This window comes from Tachyglossus aculeatus, chromosome 6 (genome assembly GCF_015852505.1).
Source record: "Tachyglossus aculeatus isolate mTacAcu1 chromosome 6, mTacAcu1.pri, whole genome shotgun sequence".
NCBI lineage: Eukaryota > Metazoa > Chordata > Mammalia > Monotremata > Tachyglossidae > Tachyglossus > Tachyglossus aculeatus.
Window position 1 is genome coordinate 36,460,887 of NC_052071.1, and position 14,983 is coordinate 36,475,869.

Consider the following 14,983-nt stretch of genomic DNA (forward strand, 5'->3'; position numbering starts at 1 on the left):
TAGACCACGGGGAGCTTCATTACCTCCAAAGTTTAATAAAAAAAAAAAAAAAACATAATACAATAACGTAATGTGCCCTCCCCTGGGTAGAGACAGACTGGCGAAAATGAGAGAGAAAGAGTGATACAGAGAGAGAGAGAGAGAGAGCACACAGAGGAGGTAGAGAAAGATAAAAGAGTGAAGAAGTGCGAGAAGGTGGAGAAAGAGGCGGAAGGAGTTGAGAGGAGGGGTTAGTGTAAGCACAGCCCCCGAGAAGGGACTTCTGGGCCTCTGGGGGAAGGCTTTAAGGAACCAGGTGTCGGCACCTGGGGGAGGGAGGGGCAAGAGAGAGGCCCGGCAAGTTGCATGCCTCTCACAATGACTTCTCCCTGCACGGGGAGGGTATTCAGTCCCATCACAGGGGCCCCGGAGCCCCACTGGGGCCCGTCGGTCCCTTACCCCAGCCCCAGAGTTTTGCATATTTACCAGCGATTAGTGGGAGCCAGCTTGGCGCGTCAGGGACCCCGGGAGGCCCCGGGGTCCCCCCGACTTCCTTCCCTCCACTCCCTGGAATGGTGCTGGCCAGGCCGGGGAGAGGGAGGGCCGCGTGTCCGCCCATCCGCCCCGGGGGAATGCTGGTAGGAGGCCCCATGGGGGAATGCTCCTCAGTGCCCGGGGAAGGGGTCCCGCGACGCCCCGCCCCACCTCGGGGCCCCGTTGGCCCCCCGGGGGAGAGGCGGCGGCGGCGGTGGGTGGGTGGGGCGGGGCGGGGCGGGGCTGGGACACGACTCCGGCTGGTGGCTCCGGTCCTGCGGGGTGCCCGTCGAGGCTGAGGTCTGAACAATACCTTGGATTCAGAATAGGAAAGTTACATCCTTCTGGGCAGAGTCCAGGGCACAGCTGGCGCCAGGTCCAGAAACAAGAGTGAAAGGTGGTTGGGAGGGAGGTGCCGGGCGCCTGCCCTTCCGGTGCCCCCAAATGTGGGGAATTAAGTTAGAGCCAGCGTCCTCAGGGGCTCGGGGAGGCGGGGCGGGGTCCGCGGGCCCCGCCCGCCCCGGCTGTGTGCAGCACGTCTGACTCCTGCCGTCACAACTGCTGGACACAGACACGGAGAGACGGGAAAATGGGGTCAGGAGAGGCGGGGAGGGGGGCCGGACCGGGGCCGCCCGCCGCCGGGGAGGGAGGCCGAGCGCTTCTGGATTCTCTCACCTCCACTCCGTTCTGGCTGCAGTCAGTGTCCGCGAGCTGTCCAGGCTCCAGGGCCTCTTCGCCCGCCCGCACTCTCTTTGGCTCTAGCTCCTCCTTGGGCACCGGCAGGTACTCGCCCCGTTCCGTCTTCCGTTTCCGCTTCTTCTCCGAATCCCGTCCCCGGGCCCTGGCCCCTCGCCGTTCGGCCTTCTCCAGCTGCGGGCGGGCGAGCTCCTGAGCCTCGGCCATCTCCCCCCCGCCCCGGCCCCTCTCCCTCCACACCGGTCGCCCATCCCGCCCTCCGCTCCCCGGGGGCCGAGGCCGCACCTCCAGTAGTGTGCGCAGCCTGGTGAGGTCGGGCTCCCGGGCGGCCTGCAGGAGCTGCCAAATGCTGTGGTTCTCATCCAGGGTCACCTCCAGCAGGTCGCCCTCCATCATGAGCTCCTCCAGGGGACCCCGGGCCGTCTCGGGCAGCTCCAGGACCGGGCCCTCGAGCCGCGGCAGCAAGGACGACAGCAGTTCCAAGTCTGGGAGGGGGCCCGAGGGAGAGGATTGTACACTGTAAACTCACCGCTGGACAGCCAGCTCCTTGAAGGCAAGGAGCGGGCCTAGTTTATTGTACTTGGACTCTCCCCAGCATTTAGCTCTGCATAAGCGTCCAATAAATAATAATAATAATGATAACGACGGCATTTAAGCGCTTACTATGTGCAGAGCACTGTTCTAAGCGCTGGGGGATACAGGGTGATCAAGTTGTCCCACGTGGGGCTCACAGTCTTAATCCCCGTTTTACAGATGAGGTCACTGAGGCTCAGAGAAGGGAACTTGCCCAAATATCACCGGCCGAGGAGAGAGTGTGGGGCTAGGTTCACAGCCCCCGCTCCTCCTCCTCCTGTAGTATTCCTCGGCTGGTGGGGAAGATGTCTACAGGGATCCTCCCCAGTCTCAAGTTTCTCGAAGGAACACGGCGGGCGGGGGAGGTAGGCGGTAATTGTAGCCCGACCCCAGGGCCCCGGTGGCCTCCCGCCCCGCTCCGGGTTGCACCCCTTACCTGAGCTCACTGGGCAGGCCTTCTCCGGTGTCGTGTTGTCTCCGTTCTCCAGGGCCACCTGGGAGAGGTGGGGGTGAGGGGAGCAGCCAAGACCCCCTGCTCCCTCCCCAACTCCCCCCGGCCCCGCTCCGTGAGGGAAGCCTTCCTCCCTGGGATCTCGGGGGGTGGCCAAGGCCGGGCCTGGCCCGAGACGCCCCCCTCCCGCGCGCCCTTCACCTTGGGTGGCTCATTGCAGCTGCTCTCCTTGAGGGTGGTGGCCAGGCGGGCAGGGTCTCCCTGCAGCCGCTGCCGCAGGTCATCCAGTCGCCCCAGCAGCCCTGCCACGTCCCGCGAGGCCAAAACCTGGCGCGCCCGGTCCTGCCACGTGATGGCACGCTCCGTCAGGCACTGGAGGGCCTCGCCCTCGGGCAGCCGCACCGGCAGCTTCTGCAGGGCCACCAGCAGGGCCAGGATAGTCTCCAGGCGGGGCCGGCGTGACCGCATGCACAGCGGGCACAGGAACTTGGCATCCCAGTCCCACCAGGCCAGGGAAGGGCGCTGGGTGCCCAGGCGGGGGGCGGCCACGCAGCCCCCGTGGAACCAGTCCCGGCACAGGTCGCACTGCAGCGTGGCCTCACCCGTCGGCTGCCCGCACACACAGGAGGCCGCCGACGTGGGCAGAGGCGGACACGGCTTGGCTGCGTTGGTCCGGCGCAGCTGCAGGATGCCCTCCTTCTCTTTCTGCTCCCCCTCCTTGAAGGCCAGGATCTGTGTGAGGAGGGTAGCATCAGGGGCAACCCACCGCCCGAGTCCCGCTCCGGAGCCGGACCCCCGGGACGGGGAGGCCCCGAGGCGTTCCACGTTCCCTCTTGTGTCCTCGTCAGGTGGCCCCCTCTGAGGAGAGAAGGCGCTGGCTGGAGTGACTGGCCGCGGCAACCCCGGGGTGGGGGCTGGGCCCGGGACGCGGAAACACTTGGCTCACCGGGGATGGCCCCATCCCCCCACGTCCCCATTTCCCCTCCCCGGTCGCCGCCACCTCTCACCACAGAGCCCGGGTCCCTGAGGTCTTGTGCGGAAAGGCCCAGGCTCTCTGTGTCCGATTTGTACAGTCCCAGTTCCTTCTCCTTTTTCCACTTGGTGCGTTTCACGCTGTCTGAGCCTGCATCCGCGCAGGGGCACAGCACCTGGGGACGCGAAGAGGCGGGGCCGGGCGCCTTAGAAGGTCGCAGTCTCAGCGTCCTCCTCCCGTCCCCCCATTCCTGAAACCGGGAATTCCCGGGAGTCGCCCCCCGGAAGGAGAAGCGGGTGCGCCCACCGGCGCCTCACCTCAAGCAGGGTGTAGCACGAGTTCTTCTTCAGGAAGGTCTTGGAGGCCTTTTCCCGCCACGAGTGGGCCGTCAGGACCTGCAGCTCCAGCTGCCGCAACTCTTCCAATCCCACGGGCAGATCTCGGCCCACGGCCACCAGTCCCTCCAAGTCATCCAGGCATGGGTAGTGATCTCCGTTCTGCAGGGGTTCGGAGGAAGTAAGGGTGAGGGGGAAAGAGGAAAAGGGGGCTCCTTGAGGCATCGACTGGAGGAGGGAGGATGGACTTGGGGAGGCCATCACTCACCTGGATCTCCTCCACGTCGGCGATCCAAGCCCGGGCCTTGGCCAGTGCCTCTTTGAGGGCAAGGATGTTGGGCAGGTGGACGGGGATGTTCTCAGCCTCCCTGATGATGGCTTCCAACGTGGCCGGGGGGTGCTTCTGCCTGCAGGGCCGGTGGGCATGGGGAAGGACAGGGAGGTGAGTCCTTGCGGGTGGGGGTGGGAAAGCGTCCCTCTTCATTCTGCTCTCTGGCCCCGGACTGGGTCCCCCGGAAAACAGGGACAAGCTTTGCTGCGGGCCAGGCCTCTCACGTTGCCTTTCCCACCGAGGCCCAGCTTGTCCCGTACTGCCTTTCCAATATTAAGATGCGGTGGGAAGCCCAGAAGGTAGGCCTCCAACCCTGCCATCTCCACAACAAGCAAGGACCATCCCCGGCCGGGAGGAGAACAAGGGGAAACCCCACCGCCCGGGCCTAGCCCAGAACGGGGGCCCGCAGACCTGGCCTCCAGGCAGATGTGAGCCTTCTCCTCCCAGCGCTCCGCGATGGTGAGCAGCTCCTGCAGCTCAGCGAGGGCCTTCTCCACGGCAGGGCTGGGGGCCACTCCAGCCCCGGAGGCCAAGAGGCCCCGCATGACGGCCAGGGTGCCCCGCTGGGCGGGGGGAGCCAGGGCCCGCTTCACTTCCTCCAGCCAGCGGCCCTGCTGGACCTGCCGCCTCAGCCGCTCCGCCTCAGGCACCTCCACCCCCATCCGCTGCCCCCGTTCCAGCAGTCCGGGCAGCTGTGCCAAACTAGAGGGCAGAGCCTCTAGGGCCTCCTGGACCTCCAACTGGAACGCTTCCACCTTCTCCAGCACACCCTGCAGCAAGGACGGAGGAGCGGGGAAGTAGGGAGACGGGGATGAGGCTCTGCTCAGAGCCCTAACCTCGGAACCACTTCCCCAAACCCCCTTCCCTTCCCTTGCCCTCATTTCTAACACCCGCTCTACCTTTCCTTTCCGACTCACCTTGACATCGCCGATCTGATGCATGGCACACGGCAGGTTGCCCATCTCCTCGATGAAGGTGCGCAGCTCTTCCAGAGTCAGGTGTGGGGGCTCCACCCTTCATTGCCAGAGGTGGGCGGAGGGAGAGGAAGAATACATCAGCCACAGGGTAGAGGATGGGAGACCGGGGAGGACGGAGAGACCGCCCATCCCCGCTCCGCTCCCCTCCCCATCAATTGAGGGGCCAGGTCCTCCATGAATCAAGGAGGCCAGCTGTCGTGCCCATCCTTCCCCAACACTGGATTCATTCCAGGACCGCTTCAGGGAGGCACTGGTCTTCTCCAGTTCCCTTCAGGTCACAGGACATTTCAACCCAGCCCCTTCTCCCAGCTAGGCCAGCCGACCACCCCCCAAGTCACCGCTCCACACGGTACCCTGGTTCCTGGCCGCTGACCAGCCCCAGTGCTTGGGAGACACATTTCTCGGCCTGGGTCAGGCAACTCTTGAGCCTCTGCAACAGATCGCTGTGAGGGAACCTCCGCTCCCGAGCCTCCGACTCCAGGGCCCGCAGCTCCTCCAGGCCTGAGGGACGGGGGGAGGGTGCGTGTGTCGGGGGAGTGTGAGGGGAAGGCAACCTGCTCAGCTCAGGCAGCCTCCCACTCCCCTCACCAGCGCCTGGGACACCCAACGTCGAGGGCTTTGGATGGAAAAGAGGGAGGGAAGTCGAGCAGGCCTCAGGGAATAGGAATCTGAGGCTGACAGGAGCTGGGGGGAGCCATGAAGAGGAAGGGCTTGGGAATCCGGGTGCCACTCACTGCGCTTCCGTCCATCCTCCAGCTCCAGGGCCACACGCACTTTGTTAGCCCAAGTGTCAAAGGACTCGGCCCGAACTTTCAGTTTATGCAGCATGGCAGGAAGCTCATCCAAAGTGTACCGGTACCTGGGGGTGCCCAGCGGGGGCGAGGGGGACACAGGCACATCGGACTTTGCTTCCCCTGCCTCCCCATAAAGCTCTAGCGAGCAAGTCCCAACTCGGCCCAAGGGGTAGGAAGGGCGCCTCACCGTAGGTACTGCTTGCTGCTAGGGCACTTGCAGAGGTCTTCAATGTGAGAGAGGCAGACCAGTCCGTCGGGACAGTCATAGCAGGCCAGGGCTGACAGGAAGCAGGTGGTTTTGCACTTAGCACACTGGCGCTCGTCGTCGGGGAGTAGCTCGAAGGCTTCGCGCTCCGCCTCGGTGATGCCCTGTGGGGAATTTGAAAGGGGTGGTGGAATAATAATAATAATAATGACGGCATTTTACTAAGCGTTTACTATGCGCAAAGCACTGTTCTAAGCGCTGGGGTGGTTACAAGGTGATCAGGTTGCCCCACGGGGGGCTCACAGTCTTCATCCCCATTTTACAGGTGAGGTCACTAAGGTCCAGAGAAGTGAAGTGACTTGCCCCAAGTCACACAGCTGACAATTGGCAGAGTTGGGACTTGAACCCATGACCTCCGACTCCAAAGCCCGGGCTCCTTCCACTGAGCCACGCTGCTTCGCTGGAAGATGGCAGAGGTCGGGGAGAGGGCCATCCAGCCCCGGGACCCAGCTGATTTGAGTGAAGGGTGCGGAGGGACTCCCACGTGCATGTGCCCCCTTCCCAGCCCCCCTCCAAAAGCCAGAGGAGTGCCCGTGGCTGGTGAGGAGGAAGCTGCCCGCCCCGTGCCCTCGATTGCCCTCCCCGTCCCCTTCCCACCTTCTCCAGCAAAGCCTTTCGCAGCCGCCGCTCCTCCTGGACCATGATGAACATCTCTTTGTGCACGGCCGCGGCCAGGTTCAGGTCCAACTTCTCGGGACAGGCGGCCATCTTGCAGATGAGCTCCTCGTGAGAGAAGACGCAGTAGCGCCGCAGCCGCCGGTAGTGTTCAATGCACTGACGCCCGGCGGGGAGCTGTGGAGACGGGGAGCGGTGACGTCCTGCCTCGGTGAGGAGCCGGGACCCCACCGGGACTATGCCTGTCTCCCCCTCCCCAGCCAATACAACGAAGACCTCGACCCGGGGCTCCTCCGCCACCGACCCCTCTCGGCGTCGGGCCCGCTGCCCAGCCTGTCCCTTCTCCCGTTTGCCGCCCGCTCACCCAGTCGGCAGTGCAGAAGTTCACAGCTTCGGCAAAGTTGTAGCCCTGGTTGAAGCCGCTATGGTAGGCCCGGGGGAAAGTGATGACGAACTCCCCCGCACACTGGTTGGTGCGGACCACCTGGGGAGAGGGGAGAGGTTGGAGTGGACCGAGTCGGGGGGAGGGGGTGGCGGGACTGAAGGGGGCCGGCAGGCTGGCACTCACCGGCACGCCGTGGGACATGAGGGTGTTGGGGTTCATGAGGGTGACCAGCTGATGCAGAAGGTCGGGCTGGCTTTCGAAGAGCTCCGGGGTCAACTTCTTCATCACATCCTCTAGGTGCTCGGCTGCAAACGAGGGCACCCCATACCAAGTCTTGGGCTCACCCCTGCTCGGTGGGAGAAGGGACACGGAGATCACACCGGGAAGCATCACTTGCCCCAGATCTTGCCCAGGTGTGTGTCTCCCTCCACGCTGTCCCACCAGAAGGCACACCGGGACTAACACCCACGGGTGGCACTTGGGGGGCTCTCACCAGTGGAGGTAGTTAATGGAGTAACTCCAGTGATCCTCGATATGCCAGCAGAAGGCAGAGAAGACCATGCCCACGTACAGCCAAGGCACCTTCATGCCCGAGATGTCGGCATTGATGTGACACAGGACCGACTGCTCCAGCACAGGCATCACGTTCAGGTTCCAGCCACTGGATGCGTATTCCTGCCACAATGTGAGACACAGAGATTTCATCGGGTAGTACTGGGGCAAAGAAGAGGAGGCCCAGGGGTCCGGGGCAACCCAGCGGTCTAGCAATCTGGCCCCTCTGCCTGGCTGAAAGGGGCTTTAGGGGAGCAGGTGCTCCCCGGGGGGGGGGGGGCGCAAAGGGCTCCCCTGAAAAAGCCACCAGGCCCCCAGCCTAGGCAGAGTCAGGGGCTCAGGGGGCGGGTATGGGGAGGCCCTCACGCGGGACCACCTAAGAGGGACCCTGACAGCCAGAGGCCAGGCGGATGCCTGATCTACCTCAACTCAGAGAAGAGGGAGAGGAGTGAGCCCGCATCGCCCACGCCCAGTGAGAAATCCCCAAAAAGTTTCCTTCTCCAGCCAGCCCAACCAGGCTGAGCGGTCTGAGTCAGGGCCAGGAGAAGCTCCTCTTTGCCTCTGCATCCTCACCCACCCAGATCTCCCTGCCCCACCCTCCAGAGAGCACCAAGCACCGTAAGAGCTTGGCGTGGGAGGGGAGAAGAGGAAGTCAGGGCCCGTGGTCCTCCACCGACCTCCTCTTCGGGGGACAGCTGCCTCTTGCCGTCACTGATCGGGAAGCCGCTGCCAAACTCCTTGGAGTGGATGTCGGCGCCGTACTCCACCGTGACATCCTCCTCGATGCTGTTCACCAACCTCCAGAACTCCTTCTCCACCAGCTCTGTGGGGACCATCTAGAGGAAAGGCGGGAAGGGTCACAGAGAGGGGTGGCAGGCGAGGGTCCCCTTCCTCACTGCTCTGGGACCGCTCTCGCTCCCAAGTCCCCCCCAGGGGTCTTAGCTGGCTAATCACAGATGGCACCCCGCCGGATTCCCGGGCGCCGTCTCCCTGCGTGGGGCTGGCGGGAGGGGCCGTTGGGTAAGACCGGCCACCTACGTGCACGGGCATGTTGAAATAGTCGGCCTTGAAGGAGTCGGCCATCTCGCCGAAGCTCTGCAACGTGTACTCTCGAGTGGCTTGCTCAAAGCCAAACGCCTCTGGGGGCCGCTTGCATTCCTGAGATAACGATAAAAACAACAATAATATTAATAACAACAATAAAACAGCATTTGTTAGGAACATATGTGCCCAGCAACGTCCTAAGCACCGGGGTAGATACAAGATCATCAAGTCAGACAGTCCCTGTCCGACATGGGGCTCACAGTCTTAAGTAGGAGGGAAGCAGCACGGTCAAGTGGAAAGAGCCTGGGCGTCAGAGGACCTGGGTTCTAATCCTGACTCCGCCATTCATCTGCTGTGTGACCCTGGGCAAGTCACTTAACTTCTCAGGGCCTCAGTTACCTCATCTGTAAAACGGGGATTAAGACTGCGGACCCCACAAGAAACCTGGACAGTGTCCAACCTGATTAGCTTGTATCTGCCCCAGTACTTCATTACAGCGCCTGGCACACTTTAAGTGTTTAACAAATACTAATAGGAAAAGAAAAAACAAAAGACAACATCAACGACAAAAAAAATAAAACAAACCATACACGTATTGAATCCTTATTTAATAGACGAGGAAACAGGCACAGAGCAGTTAAGCGACTTGTCCAAAGTCACACACTAGGCCACGCTGTAAGATGGGAGAGGATTTGAAATCGGGAGGTGGCTCAAGAGGGAAAATGCAAGAGATTCACCACCCCTCCACGAAGCTACTCAGTCCCTCAGCTCTAGCCTCTTCTTGGGGACCTGTGGATTCACGGGTCCCAGTGTGAGGTGTCTCACTGTTCCCAGAAGATGGAGAGGGAGGAAATGCCCGAGCCAGAGGCCAGAAGGAGGCTTACCACCCCTCCCTGCCCATTACTACAGAGCAGAAGTCTTTAGAGGTTGGGTCTTTGCCCGGCAGCTGTGAACAGCAGGCACGAGACTACGAGTTATAAGCCAGGCAGCTCCAAAACCGGGGACCCGGACCCGCTTAGGGCAGCTATGGCTAGAGAAGCGACAGAAAAGCAAGAACTCCGGCTACCAGAATCTGTCACCCGGGTAGCAGGTCTACGGTGGTTCAGCCACTGACCAGACCGGGAAATACTTAAGGAGGTGGCTGTCCTAGGCACCCCCTACTACTGAGTGCGCTGCAGCTGGAGGCCACGTCAGTTTCCTTTCAGGCCTCGGGAGCACCCCACCTTCCGCTTCTTCCCATCAAACCCTCACCCCAGAAGAGAAGGCCAAGAAGAAGCGTTCCCCATCCACCAGCCAGACTTCTTAGCACTAACACGCTTAGTTCCGGTAGTAGCAGAGTCTGTCTCTGGATTTACAGTGTAAGCTCTAAGCTAGGGGCAGGGAACGGGTCATTTTGTGACACTGTACTTCCCAAGCACTGCCCCAAACGGTCGTTCGATAAATGTTTCTACTGCTCTCTCCGGGCCCGGTCTTCGTCGGCCTGGGTGAAACTGTTTACAAGATCAAAGCTGGGATCCCTTCCGTCAGACAATCTCGGATCCAAGAGCTTTCCAGGAGCAGGTAGAAATCCTGGCTTTCTTCGCTCCCACAACCCCGGGATGAAGCAAGGGAGAGGACAAACCCAGGGCCCCCTGTACGTCTTGACTGAAGCTGCCACTGGCCCAGAGCCCAGATGGGTCAACTCAGCCCCCTGCCCGCTGTCCTTCCATCAGAGGACACTCTCTAACCTCAGCCGCCCTTGTCCAGAAGCGGGCCTTTCAATGGACGTATGCCCAGGTTTTCCTTGACACTGGCTACACCACGGTGATTTGAAGCGAACCCCTGGGGTGGGACAGCGGAGGTGGTAGTGACGCTAAGTCCGCCTCCCAAAGCGTCGGCATCACTTCTCCCGTTCCCACATCGGCGGGCCGCAGGTGTTGGGAGCCACATCAAAACGACGACTCCTCAATCCCGGTGGCTCTACAGGGGGCCGACCGCAGCCGTTCCTAAAACCCAGAGGGCACCTCTGCTTCTTAGCGGGGATGGAAAACTCACCAAGAGTTTGGAGCGCAAGCCCCGCCCTGGGACAGGGTTCAATTGGTGGGCACCTGGCATCACCCAAGAGCTAAAGTCACAAGACAGTCGAGAGGGTCCCTCCCTCCCGTCCCCGCCCCGCAGACAGCCCACCAAAAGACAGAGAAAGAGACGGAGACAAGAGACGTAGAAAGCTCAGACAGCTTGCAAAAGGCCCTAAAGCTGCCAGTCAGACTGCCAAAGGCCATGCCAGGGGGTGCAGACACTGGTGTTAATTTGATCCTGCCAGGCCTGGAAACAGCCCTTCTGGGCTGTTCAATTGTCCCAATCTGTTCCGGGATGACCAACTGAGTCTTAGACCAACTGGACTTCCAAGACCAAGTCACACCTGGACAGGCGGGGTCCCAGGGTGAGGCAAAATCTGTTCCACCAGAGGACTCGGGAGATTGGGACTGAGTGCCCTCCACCTCCTGGGGCCCCTCCTGCTTTGATGGCAGTTGGAAATGGACTCCCCCAGCTGAACTCCAGGCACCCCAACCACCACCCTCTCCCACTGGCCCGACTCCCCACGGCGGGCAGGCACCCTCGGGCAGGACAAGACTAGCTCCTAGATGCGGGTCCTCGGCACCTCCGTGACCAGGGCAGGCGAGGGGGTCTTACCGCCATGACGCACTTCGGGCAGCGCCAGACGCCCTTGGGGATCTCGGGCAAGGGAGGCAACAGGCAGAATATGTGGTAGTTGTCATCGCAGCCGTCGCAGAGGAGCAGCTTGTCATCCTCATCTCCCCGGCCACACATTCGACAGATGTACGAGTCAATCTGAAGGAGGAAGTTGGCGGGCGGGGGGGGCCCACGTGGGTTTCAGAACTCTCCGAGGCCACGTCACCCATCCCCAGGGAGCCTCGCTGATACCTCCCGGCTACCCCCACCCTCGACTGCTCCGCGGAGGGTCCTTACAAACTGGGCATTGCTGTGGTTCCTCCGCAGCCGCATCGTCATCTTGGTACAAGGCTCGGGGCTGTGACTCAACTCCTCCTTGCTGTCCAGATAGGCCTTGGGCGAAGCTGGCTCCAGCTTGAGGTCGACACCTGATTCTTCCTTCACCACCACCGTGGGGGGACACTCTGGTCCATCTTTGTCTGGGCAGAAACGCAGAAAAGGCAGCTCAGCAGGGCCCGAACTTGGTAGGAAGCCCAGGCTTCAATGCCTTAGGCTCCCCTCTGTCCAACTACCGAGGTGCCCACCCGGATGGGGTGCAAGTCTCCTGCCCCCAATAACCCAACCTGGCTCTATCAGACTCATCGACCAGACAGGGTAAGCAGCGAGTAGGCATCGGGTCTACCTACTCCGTTGTAGCGTGTTCTCCAAGCGCTTAGAACAGTGCTCTGCACACAGTGAGCCTTCCATAAATTCCACTCATTGACTCAACAGCCGCTAGCAACTCCACGTCATTTCCTGGCCCTTCTCCCGGACTGTGACCTCCCTCACCTTTCTTTCGTAAGGTTTTGTCTTTGGCCATGAGCCCCAAGCCCATCATTTTGGGCCCAGCTCCGTAGATCTGCAGCTTCTTCAGCTCTGGGTTCTTCTCAATGTCCTCTTCGGTGGGCTCGGGCTGGGAGGGGTGGGGAGGGAGGGGAGAGGAAAGGGAAAGTAGGATAAGTCACGTGCAGAACCAGGAGGCCCCCGGGGCCCTCTCCCACTGGTTTCCACCAGCCCGGGTCAGGATCCGGAGGTCAAACACAAGAAGAAACATATTCTATGGCTTCCCTCTCTCCATGAACTCCCTTCTTTCGGCCGCAATACAGCAACGAGAAAGAAAGCAGGAGAGAAGCAGCAGCTGCCTCCGCCCTGACCCTTTGGGAAGCATCCTTCAGCTCCGGGGGCCCTAGCCCCCTGGCCCCTGTGGGGTCAGAGACGGCTCCACATTTCATTTGCAGAGTGGTGATGAAGCAGAGAACTGGGAATGTCAAGCAGGCCCGGCGGGCCAGTATAAAACGGACAACCTTGGGAGTATCGGGACCAGGCTAACGAGCTTGCTTCGGACCGGAGATGCTGCGCTTCAGGAAGGACACGTGCCTGGGGTCCTTCTCCTTGGAGAAGGCCCTCCGCTGCTCTGGGGAAGGAGGGTGAAGATGCTGATGTGGGAAGCAGCAAGAGAGGAAAGAGGAAAAGAGAAAGGAGGCTCGGCGGGGAGGGTAGGGGAAGCAGGGAGGATGGCTAGACTTTCCACTCTAATTTTACTCTAGGAGGAAAGAACACTGGGCCTTAAAAATTCTCGATCTAACAATGCAGAGAGGGAGGTTTGGGTGGTCAGGGCTCTTCTGCCCCTGCCCCAGAAGCCAAGGGGGTGGCAGGACCCAAAGCTGGGTCTCTGTCCTGGAAAAAACAGCATGGCCTTGTAGAAAGAGTCTGGCTCTGGAAGTTAGAAGACCTGGGTTCTAACCCCAGCTCTGCCACTTGCTGGCTGAGTAACCTTGGATAAGTCACTTGACTTCTCTGGGCCTGTTTCCTCATCTGTAACTCACTACCTGTTCTCCCTCCTACCTGGACTGTAAGCCCCATGTGGGAAAGGGGTCATGCTCAACCTGATTATCTTGGATCTGCCCCGGTGCTTAGTATAGTGCTTGGCATAGGTCTTCATCGAGCGCCTACTGTGTGCAGAGCACTGTACTAAGTGCTTGTGAAAGTACAATATAATAGGGTTGGTAGACGTGATCTCTGCCCGCACGGAGCTTAAGAAATACCACAGTTATTATGCGGTCTGCATCCCCCGTGAAATGTCTTGGAGAAATGGGCAGCAAGGAATGAAATGCCAGCCAAGACTCAGCAGGGAGGGACACTGGTTGGAGAGATGGGGCAGCCACGTCCTCTCTGCCAGATGAGGATGGGAGAGCCATAAGGCTGGAGCCAGAGACGGCAAGACCAAGGGATAGACGGTCCTGGTGAAAGAAAGTTGCCAGAAGGCCCCAGGATCCCACTGGAAGGGGCTGGGAAGGGAAAAGAGGGAGGGGAAGCCTCAGTTCCAGTGCAGCTGGGGAAGGGAAAAGAGAAAGGGGGTAGAAGAGCGAGTGAGACGGAGATGGGGACACACAGAACATGAACAGTACCCAGGATTGAGGTGTTCGCTCGGGGAACAAAGACGGTGCGCTGGCGGGATCAGTGCACAGTTCAGACTCCTGTGTGAGAACGACAAACGGGAGGGAGGAGAGGTCAGCGATTCCAAAGGAGACCCCCCAGGGCACAGAGTGGGTGGGCAGGATAGGCAGAGCAGAGCCAGAGAACAGGGACAGGGCTGGGCACCAGCACAAGGGTCCTTCTCTCCCCTTTGGCACCGAACGCACACAAGCGACACTTCCTCTCTCTTCATGCTGAATGGGAAACTCCTCTCCCTAGACGGTGAGGGAGGCACGGGACAGCGGTGGGGAGGGTCGGGGGTGGCGAGAGACTGCGAGGAGCCCTCTGTGAACTGATGCAGGCAGAGAAGAGGCACTGGGATGGCAGCAAGAAATAGGCCTAGGGAAGGGCTCGCCCACCCCAAGCTGAATGGCAGACAAGGACTCAGTGGGCAGTGAAACCAGAGTCTAGCACCCAACCAAGTGACAATCAAGGGACTTCTCCAAGTGCTCATCTTGGTCGGAGGGCGAGGACTGACTGCTCTCTGGGAGTTGGCTCGGATCCAACAGCCACCGTCCACCCCGAGGCCTGCGGTGGACGGGTTCCAGCCACGGGTGAGCGTCACCGCTCGGGGTAAGGAAGGAGGTGGGCACTCACATCTGGTTGCAGCCTTTTTGCCCGCCGTCCGTAGCTGTTGAACTTGGACGGTTGCACAGATTGTCGCAGAGGGATGCTGTGGGGCTTGTACTCCTTGTCCTTTTCCTCGCTGTCAAATGGGCGGGCGGTGCACTGCTGGGGAGGTGGAGTCAGAGTCAGAGCCCAGTCCGGGGGGATCCGACTACCCCACCCCGCAGTCCAGCTCCAGTTGCCCACCACTCATGGGATCCTCTTCCCTAGAGCCTCCCTCAACTCTCGAGGCCTCCATCACCCATTTCCCCAGGGATGAGAGGCTCACTCCTCCAAAATCTGGCCCTTCCGAGAAGTCTCTCTAAAGCCCCCACAAAGCAACTGTTGGCCAAATGCTCTCTCAATCCTCTCCCCCATCCTTTTCCCAGTCTGCTTCTTTCAGTCGGAAGCCCACGAGGTTGGGATGTCATCTTTTCCCACACATGTCCAACCCAAATACAGACAACGAGAAGCTAAGCCCCCATTTTTCCACTGCCACGCTGTCTCACTTTGAGACGAGTGGATCAATTCTGTTAAACCAGAATTGAACAGCTCCCCCAGTGAAGACTGCCAATCTCCTGGCCCAGCCAGTTTATCGCTAGGCCATGGAGGAGAACAGAGAAGGGGCAAGGAGGACCATGCTCCCTCCTCCGAGGCCCACAAAACGTTAGGCAGGCTACACCAGT

At 60.8% G+C, this 14,983-nt stretch overlaps 1 protein-coding gene across 5 annotated transcripts in view; it reads right to left on the bottom strand.

Moving 5' to 3' along the window:
* Positions 1-745: 745 nt before the first annotated feature.
* KDM5C (lysine demethylase 5C) overlaps positions 746-14,983 on the bottom strand; it is a 39,098-nt gene continuing 24,860 nt past the window's right edge. Inside the window, exons 5-28 of one of the 5 annotated variants that reach the window (XM_038747879.1) lie at positions 14,289-14,420; positions 13,625-13,693; positions 12,006-12,129; positions 11,475-11,656; positions 11,178-11,336; positions 8,499-8,618; positions 8,138-8,296; positions 7,402-7,583; positions 7,092-7,254; positions 6,888-7,007; positions 6,506-6,700; positions 5,831-6,012; positions 5,584-5,708; positions 5,203-5,350; positions 4,790-4,886; positions 4,284-4,642; positions 3,810-3,948; positions 3,524-3,703; positions 3,241-3,381; positions 2,435-2,965; positions 2,219-2,276; positions 1,495-1,694; positions 1,189-1,383; positions 746-1,074 (exon numbers count right to left, since the gene is read on the bottom strand). In XM_038747879.1, coding sequence (XP_038603807.1) covers positions 1,066-1,074; positions 1,189-1,383; positions 1,495-1,694; positions 2,219-2,276; positions 2,435-2,965; positions 3,241-3,381; positions 3,524-3,703; positions 3,810-3,948; positions 4,284-4,642; positions 4,790-4,886; positions 5,203-5,350; positions 5,584-5,708; positions 5,831-6,012; positions 6,506-6,700; positions 6,888-7,007; positions 7,092-7,254; positions 7,402-7,583; positions 8,138-8,296; positions 8,499-8,618; positions 11,178-11,336; positions 11,475-11,656; positions 12,006-12,129; positions 13,625-13,693; positions 14,289-14,420 — 3,969 coding nt within the window. In that variant the 3' untranslated portion in view covers positions 746-1,065. Of the gene's footprint in view, positions 1,075-1,188; positions 1,384-1,494; positions 1,695-2,218; positions 2,277-2,434; positions 2,966-3,240; positions 3,382-3,523; positions 3,704-3,809; positions 3,949-4,283; positions 4,643-4,789; positions 4,887-5,202; positions 5,351-5,583; positions 5,709-5,830; positions 6,013-6,505; positions 6,701-6,887; positions 7,008-7,091; positions 7,255-7,401; positions 7,584-8,137; positions 8,297-8,498; positions 8,619-11,177; positions 11,337-11,474; positions 11,657-12,005; positions 12,130-13,624; positions 13,694-14,288; positions 14,424-14,983 lie in introns of all 5 variants that reach the window. The other 4 variants (XM_038747877.1, XM_038747876.1, XM_038747881.1 and 1 more) reach the window with 4 other exon arrangements.